At 55.6% G+C, this 21,486-nt stretch overlaps 1 protein-coding gene across 1 annotated transcript in view; it reads right to left on the bottom strand.

The window, feature by feature from the left end:
- Positions 1-21,486, bottom strand: part of CHD5 (chromodomain helicase DNA binding protein 5) — a 69,748-nt gene that overhangs the window by 25,438 nt on the left and 22,824 nt on the right. Inside the window, exons 7-30 of the mRNA XM_014952091.1 lie at positions 18,626-18,749; positions 16,400-16,566; positions 16,097-16,315; positions 14,684-14,893; positions 14,376-14,587; positions 12,395-12,526; positions 11,745-11,853; positions 11,147-11,338; positions 10,854-11,054; positions 10,465-10,602; positions 9,032-9,153; positions 8,255-8,428; positions 6,963-7,104; positions 6,615-6,746; positions 5,713-5,830; positions 4,980-5,104; positions 3,397-3,628; positions 3,181-3,306; positions 2,876-3,048; positions 2,057-2,231; positions 1,534-1,626; positions 981-1,069; positions 660-793; positions 121-265 (exon numbers count right to left, since the gene is read on the bottom strand). Of these exons, the coding sequence (XP_014807577.1) occupies positions 121-265; positions 660-793; positions 981-1,069; positions 1,534-1,626; positions 2,057-2,231; positions 2,876-3,048; positions 3,181-3,306; positions 3,397-3,628; positions 4,980-5,104; positions 5,713-5,830; positions 6,615-6,746; positions 6,963-7,104; positions 8,255-8,428; positions 9,032-9,153; positions 10,465-10,602; positions 10,854-11,054; positions 11,147-11,338; positions 11,745-11,853; positions 12,395-12,526; positions 14,376-14,587; positions 14,684-14,893; positions 16,097-16,315; positions 16,400-16,566; positions 18,626-18,749 (3,684 nt within the window). The remainder of the gene's footprint in view (positions 1-120; positions 266-659; positions 794-980; positions 1,070-1,533; positions 1,627-2,056; positions 2,232-2,875; positions 3,049-3,180; positions 3,307-3,396; positions 3,629-4,979; positions 5,105-5,712; positions 5,831-6,614; positions 6,747-6,962; positions 7,105-8,254; positions 8,429-9,031; positions 9,154-10,464; positions 10,603-10,853; positions 11,055-11,146; positions 11,339-11,744; positions 11,854-12,394; positions 12,527-14,375; positions 14,588-14,683; positions 14,894-16,096; positions 16,316-16,399; positions 16,567-18,625; positions 18,750-21,486) is intronic.

Consider the following 21,486-nt stretch of genomic DNA (forward strand, 5'->3'; position numbering starts at 1 on the left):
GTCTGCCCTGAGTCAGCAGGGGATCCCTGGTGGAGAGGTGTTCAGCAGCCAGCGAAACCCCCCCCCCCCAGGCCTCCAGAAATTACCTGAAATGGCAAATTCAAAATTTTACTCACCCACCTTCTTCCTTACTAACGACATGACTCCTATGCGGGTCAGCACGTGCTGCCGTGACAGCCCTTCCCGGGGAACACCATCCGCAAAGGTCTCGGCACCATCTGCCCCAGGCTCACAGAGGTGTCTCATGAAGAGGGAGACGTACGCCCTGCAGAAGGGACCTCGGTCCAGCCCACCCCATGGACTCCCTGCTGAGCCCCCACAGCACCCACAGCTTCCACCCATGGGCAAGGGCAGAGCCCCCACAGCACCCACAGCTTCCACCCGCGGGCGAGGGCAGAGCCCCCACACCCAGGCTAAGGTTTAAAAAGGACATCAACAGGCTTTCCCTCCCCAAAAATAAACCTCGGTGGGGGCGTGCAGGCCCATGGGGTACTGCTGCCCAGTTGGCTTGGTCACAGCATGGGGAAGATGGTAGAGATGGTGACATGGCAAGACAACGGGGTGATCAGAGCTTCTCCTCAACTCGAGCTGAGTGATCAACCACGATCAAGCCCAGGACAGACCTTGCCCCAAAAGCCCGGGACACCCTCCCCCTGTACCTGAACTCCTTCTCACTCTTCCCTCGCAGGTCCCGGACCAGCCAGTGGGAGTTGAAGGCGTCCTGGGGGGGCATTCCCCAGCGCATGATGGCGTTGAGGAAAGCCTTGCGCTGGCGGGCGTTGAAGCCCAGAACCTGCAGGGAGCAGAGGAGTTGCCAGGATCACAACCTGCTCTGGAAAGCTTGTGGCATCTTGGTGCCTCGTGGATGGTACAGGGGTGATGGACCAGGACTGATGTCCTGGCCACCTGGCATGGAGAAGCCCAGCCTGAGAGTCCCAGGACAATCCCACCAGCCGTGCTCTGGCCAGGTGGACACTCACCTCGATATTCCCCCCAACTCTTGCCAGCAAAGGAGGGAGAGGTTTGTCCCGGTCACTCTTCAGCTGCCTCCGGGATTGTCTTCTGCCACCTAGAGCCAAGGAGCCTCGGTGAGGGACAGGCCCAGCCAGCGAGGAAGGATGGCTGAAGAGCTCGCACGGATGGGTCTGTATCTCAGGATGGGCCTGTATCCCAGGATGGGTCTGTATCCCAGGATGGGTCTGTATCCCAGCCTTCCTGGGCTCCCTCCTGACGGGAGCAGAACCTCCCACCCACACTCTTCCACCCTCACCAGGCAAGGAGGCACCTCCTGCACCTCCCATCCTTCCACCACCAGGACCAGAGCAAGGTCCTGCAGCGGCCAGTGAAGGAAACAGCTGGTTGCCATCCCTGTCCCAGGAATCTCCTCACCTGGCAGGCAAGTGGGGATGTTTCCCCCTGGGAGGGAGACCCAGGAGCACGCCAGTCCCTCCACCCAGATGTTCCTGCTGCACCTGAGTGCCAGGGGCTTCCCGCAGAGCAAAATCCCGGGGAGTATCAAACGCATTAACTCACTCTGACCTTCTGGCCTCTCTTCAAAGTCTTCATCCTCATCCTCGGAGCCGATGGAGTACTCTGACTGGTTGTCAGAGAGCTCGTCCTGCCACTCTGCAAACACCAAGGGAGGCCAGGTTAGAAGAGAGCCCGAGCGGTGGGACGCTGCCCAGGAGGGACATGCAGGACGGGCAAGAGCCTGCCCACAGGTGCCACTGGCACCCACTGCCAGGCAGTGAGAGAGGGGCGGGAAATCACATTCTCAGGTTTTCCAAAATTAGTATTCTTCTATACAGACAAAAACCCAATTTGAAATATTTTGTCCACAGACACGTTTTTCCTAAATTCTCCCGGCAAAAGCAAGAGTTTACAGAACAAAACATAAAACCAAAAAAAATCGTTTAGGAATTTCTACCGTGGTAAGTTTAGGAGGCTGGGAAGTCCAGTGCCATGCAGTCTAACAAACTGCAGAGAAATGCCAAGCCCCAACTCAGCCACCATGGCCCTCAGGGAACCTGTGTGTGCAGCTCCTCGGTGGCCGTACCTTGGTCCTCCTGCGAGGTGTCGTTGTAGTTGACCTGCTTACGGATTCTCTTCCCTTTCCCCAAATTCCTGGCCAGATCTTCCTGCTGCTGCTCGTAGTGGTGCCGCAGCAGCTTCTCCCAGTAGTCGGGGTCCACGTTCTCCTCCTGCTTGATGATCTCCCGTTCCACCTCCTCCTGCAAAGCAAGAAATGGAGAGGCTTGAGATGGGGCAGCCACAGACCTGCCCGTGTTGCCCCTGTCCTCTAACGGTGCTCCAGGTAGGGAGGGCACGGAGCCACTGGGCTGGAATTTGGCTCCTGGGTCTTTGACAGTGCTGCAAGGCTGTCCCAAGCCCAAGACAACCTCCCACCCAGGATGAGCTTCTCCAAACACTCCTCCATCCTTCCCGCCTTGCAGCGCCCACGCTTGCTTCAAGGGAAAAACTAGGGATCTGCAGAGAGCTCCCAAAACTGAGCCAACTGCCAGCTTCATCAGCACCAGGGGGGGCAAAACAGACAACAGCAGTGAGGTACACAAGCAGCACCGTGTAGGTTCCTCCACAGGGGAAGGGCCTTCAGAAGGACAGGAGGAGGTGCCTGCAGGTGCTTTGATGGAAATGAGGTCTTGTGCCAACAGGGACAGAGCCTGGCTTGGACAAAGACAACTGTCCTTCTGCCCACACTGGTCCCATCAGCCCAGGACCCCCCAGGTCTGGAACAACCTGCAGTGGGGAGGAGTCCTCCCCCACACCCAAACGCTCGCAACAACAGGACAGGGAGTGGAACACGGAGGGACATACAACGAGGTGCGATTGTAAGACATGATACTAATCACATTACCACACCGTCCTCTTCTCTGACAACATACTGGGCCACTTTAAAGGAGCTGAGATACTCGTTCATGTTCTGCAGCTCCGTGTCATCAGTCGCGTCCTGGTTTCGGTCCAGAAGCTTAGAGATGGCAGCGTCGTCGTAGTGGATCACGCTGCTGTCCTCCACGTCCTTGTTGTCACCTGGAGAGCAAAGTGAGGGTGAACAGAAGCACAAATCACCCTGGTGGAGGCAGCCCCTTCCCAGAGCCAGGAGAGTTCAGGTTGGGAGCAGAAAAGGGGACGGGTCTCCCCAACAAGGCATGGAATACATACCTGGGGGGGTGCCACCGTGCTTTTTTTTCATGCCAGGTGTTGCTGCACCCCCTTTGGTTGACAGGGAGTCGGAGAAAGGGGTGACAGCATCTGGCATGGCGATCCGCTGTCCCTGAGACACCATGCCTGGGGGGGTAAGGAGAGCAGAACGAGCCCCAGCAGCTCAGAGAGGGTCCCACCTCACGCCGAGCATCCCCAGCCCTTCCCCAATTTCACCTTCCACATCGTCCTTGAAGAGCTCTTCCGTCCCAAACTTGAGGATATCATCCAGCTCTTGCTTGGTCATGGAGCCCGACTTGGAGCCGAGCCCCGGGCGGACCACCAGGTGGGTGAGCATCATCTTCCTTTTGGCCACCTGGGTGATGCGCTCTTCAACGGAGGCTCTGGTCACGAAGCGGTAGATCATCACCTTCTTGTTCTGCCCGATACGGTGAGCTCTGCTGAACGCCTGTGGGTGGAGAACAAAGCTGCTGAGGGTGGCACGGTGCCACACCGAGTTCCTCACCCCTCCAGGCTGCATAAAGGCACCACGAGGGCAAGGCTGAACCCAGCATTTGGGCTCCTATGGGCTGGTGGAGCAAGATGAGGCTCCTCAGATGCTCTGACCCCCTCCACTGCCCACAGGCAGGGCAGCTGCCCCACACAGGACCCCAACTGAAGGTGCTGAAGGCCAGCAGTGAGGACACGTGCCCGGGTGGTGGAGCGAGAGGGGGCTCCTCAGATGCTCTGACCCCTTCCACTGCCCACAGGCAGGCCAGCTGCCCCACGCAGGACCCCAACTGAAGGTGCTGAAGGCCAGCAGTGAGGACACGTGCCCGGGAACCCTCCAGCCACAGATTCACCCAGCCCACGCTGCTCCTTCACCAGCCCATCCTCTTGCCTCTGACCCAGGGAAAGGACATGCTGGCACAAATGGATGGCACCAGCGGATGTGGGTTTGGAGAATAGAATCACAGAATGGTTTGGGTTACCTCTTGCCTCTGACCCAGGGAAAAGACACGCTGGCACAAGTGGATGGCACCAGCAGATGTGGGTTTGGAGAATAGAATCATAGAATGGTTTGGGTTGGAAGGGACCTCAACGATCATGGAGTTCCAACCCCCCTGCCCTGGGCAGGGACACCTCCCACTAGAGCAGGTTGCTCAAGGCCACATCCAGCCTGGCCTTGAACCCCTCCAGGGATGGGGCAGCCACAACTTCCCTGGGCAACCTGTTCCAGTGTCTCACCACCCTCAGAGTAAAAAATTTCTTCCTGGGTTCTAATCTGAATCTTTTTTCTTCCAATTTAAAACAGTTTCCCCTTGTCCTATCATTACCCTTCCTGGCAAAGAGTCCCTCCCCAGGCACCCTTCAGAAAACCTCCTCCTGGCCAGGGAGCACGGGAGGGGGATGCATTTCTCTTCCCTTTCCCATCATTTCCAGAGGCACTGGCTGCTCGCCTGCTCCAGCTGCTGTTTCAGTCCTTCACTAGGGTCCACCCCAGGCTTTTTGAAACTCAAATGGAAGCTCCCCAAAAGAGGGGGAGACACCTGGTTGTGCACAAGCAGCAGGAGAAAGCAAGAAGCCCGCAGAAGAGAGCCAGCTTTATGTGCCAGGTCTCTCCCTTGCCACAGACAGGCCAGGACAAGGCTGGTGGGGGCAGGAAAGGGGTTGCAGAGCAGAAACACCTCCCACAAACACAGCAGGAAGGGATGGCAGCTCTGGAGAGAAGAGAGTGACTTCCCTGCACGGGTGTGCAAACAGAGGGCAGAGCCAGAGAGGTACTTACTACATGGGAAGGAAAAGGAAAAGTCAGAAACCTGGATGTCATTGTGGGGATTCCAGTCAGAATCATAAATAATGACTGTGTCGGCCGTAGCAAGGTTTATGCCCAGACCACCGGCGCGGGTAGAGAGGAGAAAGCAGAACTGCTGAGCACCAGGAGCTGAGAAAGACAAACCCACAGGTGGTAAAAGGTGAGAGAGAAAGCAGCGTGGCTTCCACGGAAAGGTGCGGCACCACAATTTAGGGATGAAACAGCAAGAACCACCGGTCTCAGCAAACAAGCACCGGGCAGGGAAGGCAAAGAGTGAAACCACATCCTTCCCTGAGAACCAGTTACTGGAGAAAACGCAGCTCCAGAGCAGAAGGAGAAGCTCTGCTGCCTACTGAGGCCTCGAAGGGAAAGAGTGGAGTCCCTCAAACGAAGCAGCCTGCTCAGGGTTCACTGTGGGACACGGCTCCAGGGCTTAACCACGCGGCAGGAGCCGCCCACGCTGTGCCTCGGGAAGCTGGATCTGACAGCACAGCAGAGCTGACACATGGACAACCCCACACCACCAGCCCCACGGGCTGCAAAATCCCCCCCTGTGCCCTCTCCTCGGCCAGGCAGAAAGGGGAGTACCGTTGAACCTGTCGATGGCCTCCTGGCGAAGCCCCCCGGTGATGCCCCCGTCTATCCGCTCGTACTTGTAGCCTTCGTACTCCAGGAAATCCTCCAGCAGGTCCAGCATCTTCGTCATCTGCAGGGCAAGGCATGATCAGCTCGAGTACCGTTGAACCTGTCGATGGCCTCCTGGCGAAGCCCCCCGGTGATGCCCCCATCTATCCGCTCGTACTTGTAGCCTTCATACTCCAGGAAATCCTCCAGCAAGTCCAGCATCTTCGTCATCTGCAGGGCAAGGCATGATCAGCTCTGCACAGCCCAGCTCCCCCCGTGCCCCCCAGGGACCTGTCCTGCCCCTGCCCAAAGCCCAGAGGCCACCGTGGTGGTGGTACCACCAACAGCATCTCACACCTCGTCCTCTACGGGCAGCTTTGCCAGCCCAAAGGAACCACGTCTGCACAGCCCTCCCTGAAGGGGAGCACAATTACTATCATCTCCTCTTTTATCCATAGATAAAAAGAGGTTTTAAACACCACAGGTGCTCCCTCAGGAGAGAGCTGGGACACAGCCCATCCATCGTGACCACCACAGCTGCCACGCTGGCTGGGGGATAAGCTGTCACCAGCTATGCCACCTATCTCTGTTCCTAGCACAGAAATCTCATACAGAACAAAAAAGAAAAAACATACAGAACACCACCAGCTCTTCCACCTATCTCTGTTCCCAGCACAGAATTCTCATACAGAACAAAAAAGAAAAACAGAACAAAAAAGAAAAAACATACAGAACAAAAAAAAAGAAAAAAAAAATCAATCCTTTATAGAATCAAAGAATCATAGAATTTCCCAGGCCGGAAGGGACCTCCAAAGGCCATCTAGTCCGACCCCCCTGCAGTCAGCAGGGACACCCCCAACTAGACCAGGTTGCCCAGGGCCTCGTCGAGCCTCACCTTGAATATCTCCAGGGATGGGGCCTCAACCACCTCCCTGGGCAACCTGTTCCAGTGCTCCACCACCCTCACAGTGAAGAAATCCTTTAAAAACGTACTTGTTACTAATCCCAGCCTCACCTGGGAGAAGATCAGGACTCTGTGACCCCCATCCCGCAACTTCTTCAGCATCTTTTGGAGCAGCATCAGTTTCCCAGAAGATTTGACCAAAGAATTGCCATCGTAGGATCCATTGGGCAGCACCGGGGCCTCCTGCGAAGGCACCCTGGTTAGGCTCTTTGAGGACAACACTCGTTAACTTCACGGAGGAATTCACATGCATTTCAAAGACAAAATCCTTGTGGGAAACCACTCGCACGAAACCCTGCACCATTTACCAACTCAAGATCATGGAAACAGCCCCCACCCCGACGCCTTACACACGATATTCTGAGAAATATCTCCACGGTGCAGACAGGGGTGACGTACCACTGCCGCCACGGGGAAGAGGTACGGGTGATTGCAGCACTTCTTCAGGTCCATCATGATGTTGAGCAGCGAGACCTGGTTCCCACCACCCTTGGAGTTCAGGGCTTCGAAGTTCCTCGTCAGTATGAATTTGTAGTACTTCCTGTGGGGGGAGGGATGGGACGGCCACCTTGTTAATTCGGCCAGATGTGGGACTGGCATAAAGAGGACGGCAGAGAGTTAAGCACCACACGCTTCAGTGGAGCTTCAAAAGAGCCATTTGGATGGTTTTGAAAGCCCTCTCAGCCTGGGGACAGGTTTATTCTGTCGCTGTGTGGACATCACAGCCCCCGTAAGGGGATGGAGTTTGGGGATAGAGGTTGGGAACGCTCCACGCTGCAAACCCAGCCTTGCCCCCCTGTGCAGGGAAGAAGCAATGCCCCCTTCCCTGCACGTCCCCTGATTTCACAGAATCACAGAATCTTCTAGGTTGGAAGGGACCTTAAAGATCATCTTGTCCAACCATCAACCTAACTTTGACAAAAATAGACACCCACACAACAAACAAGAAGCAACACCATCACTAAACCCTATCTCCCAGCACTACATCAACCCCTCTTTTGAACACCTCCAGGGATGGGGCCTCAACCACCTCCCTGGGCAGCCCAGTCCAATGGCTGAGAACCCTTTCAGTGAAAACATTTTTCCCAATATCCAACCTGAACCTCCCCTGGTGTAACTTGAGGCCATTTCCTCTCGTCCTGTCGCCTGTGACTTGGGAGAAGAGACCGACCCCCACCTCTCTACACCCTCCTTTCAGGGAGTTGGAGAGAGCAAGAAGGTCTCCCCTCAGCCTCCTCTTCTCCAGGCTGAATAACCCCAGCTCCCTCAGCCTCTCCTCACCAGACTTGTGCTCCAGACCCCTTACCATCTTTGTTGCCCTTTCGGCAGAAAACTGAGCGAGTCAGCCCAAAAGAAAGGGAGCTGAGCAAGCAGCAGCCCCTCGGGCAGCAGCGATGCTCCAGGCAAGCTGGCATCACGGGCTGGTGCCCCGCTGCTGAGAGCAGGAGACGGAGGAAAGGATTCAACCTGGATGTTTCCTCTGCAGCTCCTGGCATCAGCAGAGCCAGGCCGACAGGCTGCCAGCATCAATCGCTTCCCGCTGAGCAGCCAGGGCTGCTGAGCCCAATTTAAGAAGGGTGGAGGTGCTCCCCGGTGAGGCAGAAAGCTGCTCCCCACAGAGGACCCTGACCCCTCGAGCCCTATTGACACCCCACAGATGAAGGGGGGTGAGGGAAGCTGGAATCACTCACTTCTGCATCTGGCTCAGCTCCACCCTGACGATCAGCTCCGTCTTGGCCGGCATGTTCTTGAACACGTCCGCCTTGAGCCGCCGCAGCATGTGGGGACCCAGCAGATCGTGGAGCTTTTTGATCTGGTCCTCCTTGGAGATGTCTGCAAACTCCTCCAGGAACCCTTCCAGGTTACTGTGAAAAGCAGCCAGAAAGAACCACACGGTGCTGAGCGGGAACGGGACGGGCGAGAGCAAAGGTACCTGTTTCTTTATGAGTTAAATCTTTATGAGTTAAAACAAAGGCAGAGCTCTCATCTCATGGTGCATCTCATCATGGTGAAGTATCTAACACTCGTGCCTGGATCCGAGCAGAGCAAACGCCAGACCAAGGAGCCTCACTGATGGCTGGGGGGAAATTCACACTAAATGCACTAAGAGGAGGTTCCCAAAGCACCTCTGTCTCCCCAGAGAGAGGGAAGAGATTTCAGCTCCTCACTCACAATTTTCCTGGGCCCCCAGGACCCAAAAAGCAGGAGGCCATGGGAATGGATCTAGGGTTACATAAAATATACGTGTAGCTGCTAAAAAAACCACAGGGAGGATGTGCTTTGCCATCTGCCTGCCGGCACAGAGCAGTGACACTGGCACAGCAATGATGGGATCCGGGCACCCCCAACACACACAGGGGCCCCCAGAAACTGGAAAACCCCCACTGAGCCACCCCGGTGGTGTCAAGAGACCAGGTCCCCCCCCAGGCTGCTCCCCCTTTTCCAAGGGGGGAACTAGAGCAACTCACTTGAACCTCTCGGGAGTCAGGAAATTGAGCAGGTGGAAAAGCTCTTCCAGGTTGTTCTGGAGCGGGGTCCCGGTGAGCAGCAGCTTGTAATCGATCTTGTAGCTATTTAATACTCTGAAGAACTGGGAAAAGCAATGAGGGTAGGTGAAAAGAGCTCAGAAGAGCTGATTAGTCATCTGGGGAGTGCAGATTGCGCGCGCGGAGGCTCAGCAGCAACCTCTCCCCCCTGCCAGGCAGGCAGAGCAGACCACAGCTTGCACCCTCCTGCCCCGAGCCATCCCCATGGAGCACAGGCAGCAGCACTGAATGTCCCCGGGTCACACCGCCTGTGCTGGGGACAGTGTGAAGGTCCTGGGGCCACAGACTGCATTCACAGAATCACAGAATCATCTAGGCTGGAAGAGACCCTTGGGATCATCGAGTCCAACCATCTCCCCTACTCTAAAGTTCTCCCCTACGCCATATCCCCCCAACACCACATCTAAATGGTTCTTAAACACAGCCAGGGATGGTGACTCAACCCCCTCCCTGGGCAGCCTGTTCCAGTGTCTGACCACTCTCTCTGTGAAGAATTGTTTCCTAATGTCCAGTCTAAACCTCCCCTGGTGCAACTTGAACCCATTACAGAATCACAGAATCTTCTAGGTTGGAAGGGACCTTAAAGATCATCTTGTCCAACCATCAACCTAATTTTGACAAAAATAGACACCCACTCAACAAATAAAAAGCATCATCACTAAACCATACCTCCCAGCACCACATCAACCCCTCTTTTGAACACCTCCAGGGATGGGGCCTCAACCACCTCCCTGGGCAGCCCATTCCAATGGCTGAGAACCCTTTCCGTGAAAACATTTTTCCCAATATCCAGCCTGAACCTCCCCTGGCGCAACTTGAGGCCATTTCCTCTCGTCCTGTCGCCTGTGACTTGGGAGAAGAGACCGACCCCCACCTCTCTACACCCTCCTTTCAGGGAGTTGGAGAGAGCAATAAGGTCTCCCCTCAGCCTCCTCTTCTCCAGGCTGAATAACCCCAGTTCCCTCAGCCTCTCCTCATAAGACTTATTCTCCAGACCCCTCACCAGCTTTGTTGCCCATTACCCCTTGTCCTATCATCCTATCAGCCCCAGGTAAAGGGCAGAGGAAGGAGAAGGATGGATTCCCTTCCACGCCAGCGCATCCCAGGGCTGTCAGTCGCCAGGCAGGCAGCCAGGCTGACACCTCTCCCGCTGCTGAAGGATTTTGAATGCCAGAGGATGCTAAAGAGAGCAACCCCACTGAAACACGGGGGCCAGGCAGAGCCTGTGCAAGCTGAGGACACCCTTCTACTCCCAGGGAGGGAAATATGGAGCAGCAGATCACCAGTGTTGGGGTGTCATATCTTTGTGGCACCGGCTCCACCATAAAAATGGCTCACAAATGCCTGCTACCTACTTTGGACTGGTTGTTCTTCAGCCTGTGTGCTTCATCCACCACCAGACAGGCCCACTCTATGGAGCCCAGCACCGCCTGGTCAATGGTGATCAGCTCGTAGGAGGTGAGCAGGACGTGGAACTTGATCTGGGCTTCCTTCTGGAGGAGCAGAGGGAGAGAGAAGCCAGGATAAGAGAGCAGGGAACGGGGCAGCCTCGGTCTTTGCTGCTGCTCTACATGGCCCCAAGGAGAAATGGGGAGCAGCAGGGCTGGGGTACGAGTCGTGCCAGCAGAAAGAAAATCTACACCCATCTGATCGTGAGAGCCAAGCAGGGGACTACAGGAACAGAAAAGGGTCCAGCAGAAATCTTTAAAGCTCTTTAAAAGCAGGACACAGCCTTAGCTCCCACCTTCATCCGGAAGACCTTCTTTCCGCTCCGGATGGCGTTGTCTTCAAAAGAAAACTCATTTTCCCGGATGACCGACCGGCTTTCTTTGTCCCCCGTGTAGGTCACCACGTAGAAGTCGGGTGCCCACATCTCAAACTCACGCTCCCAGTTGATGATGGTGGAGAGAGGGGCGCTGACCAGATAAGGCCCCTTCGAGTGGCCCTGCTCAGGGGAGACAAAGTCCAAGCTGTTCACCCAGTAGCCCCCAGAGCAGCTCTCAAGCCTCCACGGGGATTTCTGGATGCTCCACTCACCTCCTTGTACAGGGAATACAGGAACACAATAGTCTGCACCGTCTTCCCCAGCCCCATCTCGTCAGCCAGGATTGTGTCTGTCCCCTGGGCCCAGGAAAATCTCAACCAGTTGAGCCCTTCCAGCTGGTAGGGATGGAGCGTGCCCCCCGTGGCGTCGATGTACCACGGCTGCTTGTCAAACTTCACCGTGGGCTGAAGAGATAGAGAGAGACACGACAGGAGAACCAACTCTCCCTTCCTTCCTCTGCAGCCAAGCACATCCCTCTTTGGCCTTGTGACACACAACAGCCCCCAAAAGAGATGCAGACACGGTCCCCAGCACAGCACAGCCACCCCAGAACCTCAAATTTAACAAAAAAAAAAAAGCAGGAAGGAACTAGAGGAGCACATCCCTCTTTGGCCTTGTGACACACAACAGCCCCCAAAAGAGATGCAGACACGGTCCCCAGCACAGCACAGCCACCCCAGAACCTCAAATTTAACAAAAAAAAAAAAGCAGGAAGGAACTAGAGGAGAAAAACGTGACAGGATGGTGGGGAGAGACCTCCCTCTCTCTCTGGGCTCACACACGTTTTCTGCCCCCACCATTCCAACTCACATCCACCAGAGGCGTTTCTGGAGGTTTTTCCAGCTTCTCCTCTTTCAGCTTTTTCCCTTTCTTGTTCAGCTTCTTCAGAGGGCGCGTGTCCTCCCCCAGCATCAGCTCCCTGCAACCGCCAGCGCGCATCAGGAGAAGGCAGGCAGGCTTTCCCCTCCCAGTCCCCAACCCCAGGGACAGAAACGCTTCTCAGACTCCACTGCCTGTTCCCCACAGGAGCTTTTCTGGCCCAATTAGCACAGGAACTCACGGACTGTTAATTTTCCCCACCCAACAGTCCACGCATCGTCATCCAAAATGAGGAAAAGCAATCCCATCAGAGTACTGTGCTTTTCCCCCCAAAACAGACAGGCAGCAACGCCATGGAGCTGCCCTGAAGCACAGTGAGACCATGAGTATTCCAGCAGAATAAACGCAGGGGAGGGGGAACATGGGCTGGAAAACAGGAATTTTCCTCCTGGAAAACAGCAGGATTTCCTGCATGCAATTTCAAGAGGGCCAGCTCTCTGAAAGAGCTTGGCCACTGCTCTCTGAAGACAGGTCCCCGCCAGTGGTGCCAGTTTCTTCAAAAAGGGGACTCCTTCGAGTTCCCCAGCTCCAGAGAGGCTACAGCAGCCCAGCTGCAGCCCCACCACCCAGCAGGCTCCTACCTGTGGTTCCAGTAGAGGTGTTTGAGGTTTTCATAGTAGGGGATGTCTATCTCATCGATCTCCCAGGTGCACTGGTCGTAGGGCAGGTCTTTCCACTTGATCAGGTAATGGATGTCTCCCTTCTTATCAAAGCTGTAACGCGGGGCACAAAACCCTTATCAGTGAAATATCCCCTCGATAGGACAAGGGGAAACGGTTTTAAATTGGAAGAAAAAAGATTCAGATTAGATCTCAGGAAGAAATTTTTTACTCTGAGGGTGGTGAGAGCCTGGCCCAGGTTGCCCAGAGAAGCTGTGGCTGCCCCATCCCTGGAGGGGTTCAAGGCCAGGCTGGATGGGGCTTGGAGCAACCTGCTCTAGTGGGAGGTGTCCCTGCCCATGGCAGGGGGGTTGGAACTGGGTGATCTTTGAGGTCCCTTCCAACCCAAACCATTCTATGGTTTAAATGCCACTCCAGGAAGCAGCCAGACTTAACCTGCCTCCACAAACCTGGGTGCCCCATCCTCTGCTTTTACCTACAGACCACGACACCCAACCAGAGGCAGAAAAACACAAAGAAAGTATTGAAACTTCCCGGCAGAAATGCCTATTAAATCATTAAGCTTTAAAGGCCGCTCTTCCATTCCACTGAACAACCTCATCCTCCTGTTTTTCCAGGACGGGATGAACACCAGCGCTCACCCTCCTTCTCCTGCAGCATTCGCTGCCCTGTGAAGTTTTGCTTATGCTGAAGACCTCATCCTCCTGTTTTTCCAGGATGGGATGAACACCAGCGCTCACACTCCTTCTCCTGCAGCTGCCCTGTGAAGTTTTGCTTATGCTGAAGAATGAATAAACACACTAATGAGTCTGATTATACGCCTACAGGGAAAAGAAACCCTGGCGTTATTAGTAGACAATGGAAAGCTCGCATGAAAATTAGCCAGGCAGCTTTATTTATCTTCTGCCAAGCAGCCTTCAAGCAGAGTTGCCACTTGAAGCTTCAAGTCGCCACGTGAAACGTAGAAATTCAACAAAAAGGTGTCTCCAGCTGCTTGATGTAAAAAAAACAAACAAACAAAAGCAAAACCACACTCATCTGCACAGCACATTGCAAATGCAGGAAATTTCTTCCATAGAAAAGCAAATGCCAAGGCTTCGTAAAGGAGTCGGGCACCTCCTCAGACACCGTCCCTCCCAGGATGAGGAGTGGTAAAGTGGGAATCACGTACCCCTCAGGAAAATGTAACACACAAATCCCTGCTGCTGCCTCCCCTTTGATGGGAGCACAGAGGGGCTGCCTGGTTTTTGAGGGGAACAAGTGACCCACATAGAACCAGGCTGCTGTTCAAAGCAGTTCAGGTGAGCAGCCGTGGGGCACAATCAGTGGGAGCCAGACCCATCACCGTGTGGCACCAGAAATTCATGGAATTATTAGCCTCTAACAGGAGCCCAAACAAAACATCAGGGAAGAGCAGAACAGCTCTGTGCATCCACCTTTGGGAAAATCTACCATCTCTTATTTTTAACCTGCAATGTAGCAGAAATGAAAATAAGGCACCGATTCACTTTTGGCCTTGGCTTCGCCTCAGGAGCAAACCTCCGAGGCACCAGAGACTTCCAAACAAGCCAGCAGCTGAAATTCCAGCAGCTCTAGGTTCTGGCTTTGCAAAAGGACAGCAAGAACTTCCCAGCCCCGGAGGGAAGAACTCAGCCAAGCACAGAAATCCTGCGGCAGCAGTCCCAGAGGCTCAGCTAACACGGAATCTGTCGGTGTGAGAGCTGTGCACGGAGGGAAAACCCACAGAGGGCACAGACCCACAACCCAAAGCTTCCTCTGAAGAACTCACAGGGGTCCTGGGGAGCAGCAGGGCTCACCTTTGCCATTTCCCTCCATGGTTTGTAACAGCATTACTCAGCACCAGCACCAGTGGGGGCTTGGACACCCTGGCAGGCACCTCTCTGTGACCAGTTCATGGGTTTCCCCCCAGGCAGGTCCTCACCTGTGGTTCAGGATGCGGTGGATCATCATCCACTCGGGTTTGATGCCGTAGCGGTAGAACCGCTCCTCCATCTTGGCATACTGGGGGTCTTTGTTCTTCCTCTTCTCCCTCTGGCTGTCCTCATCCCCGGAGCCGTAGTCGAAGGCTGGTGGCTCGTCCATGTCGTTCTTCCGTTGGTAGTTGCGGTACATCACGGTGTGGTAGAGCTCCAGCTGTGGCAGGGGTAGGGGGGGGATGAACCACAGCCACCCCTTGGGTGGTGGGGCAGTGGGCTGGGGAAGGGGCACACCAACACCACGCTGGCTCACCTGCAGCTCCTTCACCCAGGAGCAGTGCCAGTAGGACAACCCTGCCCACTTCACGAAGAACTCGCGCTCCGGGAGCCCCTCCAACACCTTGGGTGGGGGAAGAGCCAGCTCCGTGTCCAGGGTGGGCAACGCCGGGGGGAGCGGGGCAACCGGCGGCTCCTTCCAGGCCCAGTGTAGGATGCGTTGGACTTTGCCCTTCAAGGGAGGGCACTGGGGAGAGAAAAAAAAAGCAAACAGCCAAGAGCACAGAGTTTTAAGTTGAGCCCCTGCCAGGGGCCGCGGGGAGGGGGGCAGGAGGGGTCTCCCCGCTGCCAAGCGTAAGGCAACCAAAAGTTGCTGCCAGGGGGAAAGCCCAGGGTAGAGAGTGACAGTGGATTCACCCCCAGCCATGGGGAGCCAAGCGTGGCAAAGGGAATCACAGAATCTTCTAGGTTGGAAGGACAAGCGTGGCAAAGAGAATCACAGAATCACAGAATCTTCTAGGTTGGAAGCGACCTTAAAGATCATCTTGTCCAACCGTCAGCCTAACTGACAAAAATAGACACCCACACAACAAACAAAAAGCATCACCATCACTAAACCCTATCTCCCAGCACTACATCAACCCCTCTTTTGAACACCTCCAGGGATGGGGCCTCAACCGCCTCCCTGGGCAGCCCATTCCAATGCCTGAGACCCCCTTCAGTGAAAACATTTTTCCCAATATCCAGCCTGAACCTCCCCTGGTGCAACTTGAGGCCATTTCCTCTCGTCCTGTCGCCTGGGACTTGGGAGAAGAGACCGACCCCCACCTCTCTACACCCTCCTTTCAGGGAGTTGGAGAGAGCAAGAAGGTCTCCCCTCAGCCTCCTCTTCTCCAGGCTGAATAACCCCAGCTCCCTCAGCCTCTCCTCATGACACTTGTGCTCCAGACCCCTCACCAGTGACCTGAACAGTCAGGTTCCTTCCTACCTTCCTGCATCTATCTCACCCTCAGGGTTCCTTCAGCCCCTTCCTACATCTATCTCACCCTCAAACACCACCACCACCCCGGGCACAAGCAAAGCCCAGGTCCCAGGCAGTTACTGCCTCGCTGTTTCTAAGGGGGCAGACAGAAAGGAGGTGCTGAGGGTGTGCAGGACGGGCAGAAGCTGGCTGAGAAGTGGCCAACACTGCTGCATCCCCTGGCCACCAGGCAAGGAAGGTCCCTCTCCATGCACCAAATGGGGCTTGGCAACTCCACAAAGCAGCAGAGAAGCTGCCAGCAGCAGTGCCCATGGGGAGAACCGTGGAGGTGGCATCCAGAACCATCAGGAAGGGGGTCTGTGGCAGAGGACAGGGCACAGGCAGAGGGTGTGAGGGGCAGTGGTGCCCGGGAGACCCTCTCCAGGGCCGGGCAGGGGGGGCAGGGGGAGGAATGGTGGTAACACTCACCGTACAGCGAGGGCAGAGCCATTCACCGTTTGGGATCTCCGGCAGCGGCGGGTTCAGGCAGTGGAGGTGGTAGGAGGAGGGGCAGGTGTCGCAGCACAACAGCTCCCCTCCATCCTTACAGACCCGGCAGAACTCCATGTGGTCATCCTCCTCCTCCTCCCCGCCTTCCTCCTCCTCCTCTTCCTCCTCCTTCGGCTCCCACTGGATGCCCTCCTTCTCCTGGGGGAGCACAGCCAGGGTAACGCCGAGGCTTTCCACCAACCAGCCACCCTCACCCACAGGCCCCCCCAAGACCCCACTCACGCAGTGGGGGCAGCTCCACTTGCCCTCGGGGGCCTTCTCCAGCTCGGGGTCCAGGCAGACGAGGTGGTAGGCGCGAGGACACGTGTCGCAGAGGATGATCTCCCCTCCCTGCTGGCACACCTCGCAGTAGTCCTGGTGGTCCGTCTCGTAGCCATCCCCTTCTTCCACTGCAAGCAAGGGACAGGCGTAGAGTCAGGGGGGCAGCAGAGCTGGTTGCTCTCCCAGGAGGGAACGGGACACTTGCTCCTCTAGGATACAGTTGAGGAAATCAGGACAGTGTTTCACCTCAGACCCCTCCTCTTACATCCCCCTACCTCTCTGTCCCTCAGCACCACAGTCCATCTTTGCACACAGCATCATCTCACCTCTGTCTCTCTTTCTCTCTCCACACTGTATCATCCTTTGGTTCCTTCAAGGCTCTCAATGGAGAATGCCAGAACCTGGAGAGGTTGCAAGGGAGGCCAGTCAGAGAAACCTCCCCGGGTACCAGCGCCACCAACTGCAAACGCTCCATGCAAGGGTGACACGGCCGAGGAGGAGGAGGACACCTCTCCTGGCACTACTCTGCTCTTCCTGGGTGCTCACTGGAACAGGGGCAGGAGCTCTCTCAACTCAGCGTGGACGGGAAGAGGAAGGGATGGAGAAGGCCTTGCAAGCTTGGAGATTAGGAGAGGGTTCTTCACTGTGAGGGTGGTGGAGCACTGGAACAGGTTGCCCAGGGAGGTGGTTGAGGCCCCTTCCCTGGAGATATTCAAGGAGAGGCTCGATGAGGCCCTGGGCAACCTGGTCTAGTTGGGGGTGTCCCTGCTGACTGCGGGGGGGTCGGACTAGATGACCTTTGGAGGTCCCTTCCGGCCTGGGCAATTCTATGATTCTATGATAAGCTCCAGAACGGCAGCACTCAATTCCCAGCTCAAATCCCTGACCTTCTGCTCCTCCAGCACAGGCAGGAGCTGCCGAGCTCCGGCACGAGGACCTTCCTACAGCAACCAGCCAGGAGGAGAAGCGATGCCTTTCACATGCGAGACGTGGAGCTGGATGGCCAGCCCTGCCTCCTCAAGCGATGGGGAGGCTGGCCAGCATCACACCCCAACCATCCCCCAGCCCACAAGCTGCCCTTCCACTTCTCAGAGGCAAAAACCCATCGGCAAAGCCAAAAAACCAAAGGGTGCCCCTGGATCTGAAGCATCTCATCCAGAACAAGGACACGAGGTAGAACCAGCAGCACACGTCCTGTGGTGCCACAGGAGCAGAGATGGTGTGGGGAGCTGGGCAGTGCCCTGATGGCACTGGGACGTGGAGCAGGGCTTGGGGGAGCTGGGCACAGGGGGGCTGCTCCCAACAGCAGTGCAGGGATGGAGGTGCCATCACGCAGAATCCACCCACAACCCTCCATGAGGGAAGGGGGGAAGGAATACCCACACAAATGTGGCCTCGCAGCCGCTGGCAGACCCCAACAGATGCCTTCTACTGCTGCTCACCTGCCTTCCTCTTCCTGCATCACTACCACACATCTACCCCCTGCCCGAGGGCACCTCTCATCCAGACAAAAAGTCCCTCCTCTTAACCCTGCTCTCTCGCCCGCAGCCTGCCCCACTCCCCTGGGAGCTCACCACAAGCCATGGCTCTCCAGGGGCTGCTCCTCAGGAGATGACTTCCCCACAAATTCTGGACAGATAGAGGACAGATCCTGGTGGGATCCCACACGCAGGCAGGGTGCCAGCTGCCCCTGATGCACCCGGTGCCCAAAACTCAGCCTCCTGGGGTGGCAGGGGCTGTGAGCAGGCAAAGAGAGGGGGCAGGGGGGGCTTTGTGAGCCAGGGCAGGGCAGAGCACCGCAACCACAGCTCTCCCAAAGCCACTCCAAGTGGTGACACAGAGCTGGCTGGGGGGGCAGATGAGCCCCAGGAGGTGGCTGGTGGCTGGAGAGAAGGAAATGTGACTGCGGATCAGATTGAGGGAGAAGTCCAGCCCCCCCCGGCACCGTGGGGGTGAAGCCAGTGCCCCATGGCAGGACCCACTCGCTGCCTCCCTGCAGGGACGAGCCCACCAGCAGCAGGGCTGGACACCACGAAGAACCTCGCACTCCACAAGCACAACCAACCACATCCTCTGCCACCCAGCCAGTGCCAGACACAGCCTGGAGCCATCAGGGCCAGGAAAAAAAAAAATTTCAGAAGAGGGAAATCCAAACAGAACAGGAACAGAGTAGAAAGGATGGCCTACTCCTCTTTTTCTTTCTCCTCCTCTTCCCTCTCTTCCCCAGCCCGGCCGAGCACTCGGAGCGCACTGAGGAGCTGTTGATGCTGGCACTGTCGAAATCGGATTCCTCCCGTTCCTCCTCTTCACTCTGCAGAGGGGAAAAACCAAAGCACGCACAGTCCCAGCACCAGCAATCCCAGAAAACAGAATCACAGAATCTTCTAGGTTGGAAGGGACCTTAAAGATCATCTTGTCCAACCGTCAACCCAACTTTGACAAAAATAAACACCCACACAACAAACAAGGAGCATCATCACTAAACCCTATCTCCCAGCACTACATCAACCTGTCTTTTGGACACCTCCAGGGATGGGGCCTCAACCACCTCCCTGGGCAGCCCATTCCAATGGCTGAGAACCCTTTGGGTGAAAACATTTTTCCCAATATCCAGCCTGAACCTCCCCTGGTGTAACTTGAGGCCATTTCCTCTCGTCCTGTCGCCTGTGACTTGGGAGAAGAGACCGATCCCCACCTCTCTACACCCTCCTTTCAGGGAGTTGGAGAGAGCAAGAAGGTCTCCCCTCAGCCTCCTCTTCTCCAGGCTGAATAACCCCAGCTCCCTCAGCCTCTCCTCATCACACTTGTGCTCCAGACCCCTCACCAGCTTTGTTGCCCTTCTAAAACACCTCTCCCTGAAGCCCTGCTCCAGCTCCCAGTACCATTGGGTCCCCGGTGCCACCCTGCCCGGTTCCCCACTCCCAGAAAACACCACTCTGCAGCAGAATGAACCCCCAAAGACCCACAGAAACCCACGTGAGATCAGGGCCCAGCAGCTGAGCTCCTCGGGGCACCCTGCTTTCCACGTGAACAGAGCAGCAGGGATGGTGTGAGGGCACACACGCTGCTGGCAGGGACAGGGTTGACAGGAACGTGTCACAAGGCGTTAGGAAGCGAGGAAATCTCCTCCATCCCATCGATGTCCCAGCCAGGCCATCAATCAGTGCAGATCTGGACTATCACTAGAGCCTGAGGCCGTTACCCCGCACAGCTCAGCACAGCTTGCCCAGGTCACAGCCCTGTCGCTGTGCAATCACCCAGCAAACCTCACAGCACATTTAAAACGCATAAATCAACATGTCAACTCCCTGCCTGCCCCCCCCAACAAGAGGTGGGCTCTGGGTCTCCCCTCTGGATCCGCTGGTGCAGAGATTTGGCTGGCCAGGCAGGCTGGGGAGGGCTCAGCTGCTGTGACGATGCCACCCTGGGTGCAGACCCCCGAAACAGACACGTGAGGGGACAGCCCCCTCCTCCCACTCCTGGGCAATCAGGGGACCCCTCCTCCACCACCAGCAGAACTTTGTTCCCTCTCCCTCTCTCTTGACACCCGTGCCAGCCCATCTGTGTGCCCGCACGTAGGTGTTCACACTTGACCTTCCTTGCAACATGAAAGGAACCAGACAGACCCAGCACCCAACGGTGTCAGAACGTGCCACCACATTGACAGTTGGACAAGATGATCTTGAAGGTCCCTTCCAACCTCTAGGTTCTGTGATTCTGTGGTCTGAATCCTTATTCTGGGGATTTATGGATGCAAATCCCCCATCTGCACGCCATCAACCCGCTGCTCAGCGCTCCGGCTGCAGGAGCCAGCCCAAGCTCTTGGTAACTTCCAGAAACACAAGTGGGCAGATCTGGGGTGTGCCCAGAGTTGGGGTGAATTTTCCATGATGTGTGGTTGAAAAAAAAAGCAGCAGCGAGCGAGTCCTGGTTTCAGCTGGGACAGAGCTCATTTTCTTCTCAGTAGCTGCTGCGTTTTGGAATTATTAGAAGAATAATTTTGATAACACATCTTGTCCTAGTGGTTGCTAAGTTATATTGAGTCCAGGACTTTTTCAGCTCTCCACAGAAGCTGAGAGGGAGCACAGCCAGGACAAGATGCCACCACAGACACACATTCAGTGTGTAAATGGGGGTTGAAGGAGATGGGATCCACAATCACCGCTCGGGACAGGCTGTGATCATCAGTGCTGAGAAATTGTACTGCATCACTTCTTTTTTGTTTATTCCTTTCCCATTATTATTATTACTCTTTTCTCTTCCATCACTGTTCTATTAAACTGCCTTTACCTCAAGCCATGAGGTTTTTTTTTTTTTCCCTTTTTCTCCCTGTCCTGCTGGAGGAAGGAGGGGAGCGAGCGAGCGGCTGCGTGATCCTAGTTGCTGGCTGGGGTTAAACCACGATGGAGTGGCTGCCTCAGATCACTCCTTCTGCTTCTACCTCTGAAGCAAAAAAGTATTTATAACCTGTTCTGTCAACTAAAACTAGAGCCCAATAAGGGTGAATTAATGGGATTATGATCAATGGGATTTTATCAAGACCCACAAGGGCTCCACCCCTATTCAATAGATATTTAAGAGATTTATTCTTGGAGATGTTCTGCTAATTCTTTCAAACACACCTGATGTTTGTGTGCCGACAAAAGCCAAGGTGCAGCAGAGCCCTGCTGCTGTGCTCTGGAGAGAGCAGGAGCTCGGGAAGCCCTGGGCTGTGCTGCAGGATCCCAGCTGCCCGGAGGCACGGCTGCGCTAACGTAATTAAAGCATTCGCTAATTCCCTTTGACGTACGGTTCAGCTGGAGTGCAAGCCCTGAAGAATTCCTTTGCAAATGAAATCTGAAATGATGGCATTACCAACCTAATCACTGCGAGGAAACGTGGTTACACGATTTTAGGAGAAATCATGCTCAGACACAACGTCTTCACAAATCTGAGCCCGGACACGGGTCTCTATCGAAACGATGAAGGCGCTGATGGGAGCCCGGTGCCTCGCAAAAACCAGGCTGTGACACCCCTACTCATGGGGGCTTCTAGGGGAGAGCTTGTCC

The sequence above is a fragment of the Calidris pugnax genome, unplaced genomic scaffold (genome assembly GCF_001431845.1).
Source record: "Calidris pugnax isolate Ruff unplaced genomic scaffold, ASM143184v1 scaffold161, whole genome shotgun sequence".
NCBI lineage: Eukaryota > Metazoa > Chordata > Aves > Charadriiformes > Scolopacidae > Calidris > Calidris pugnax.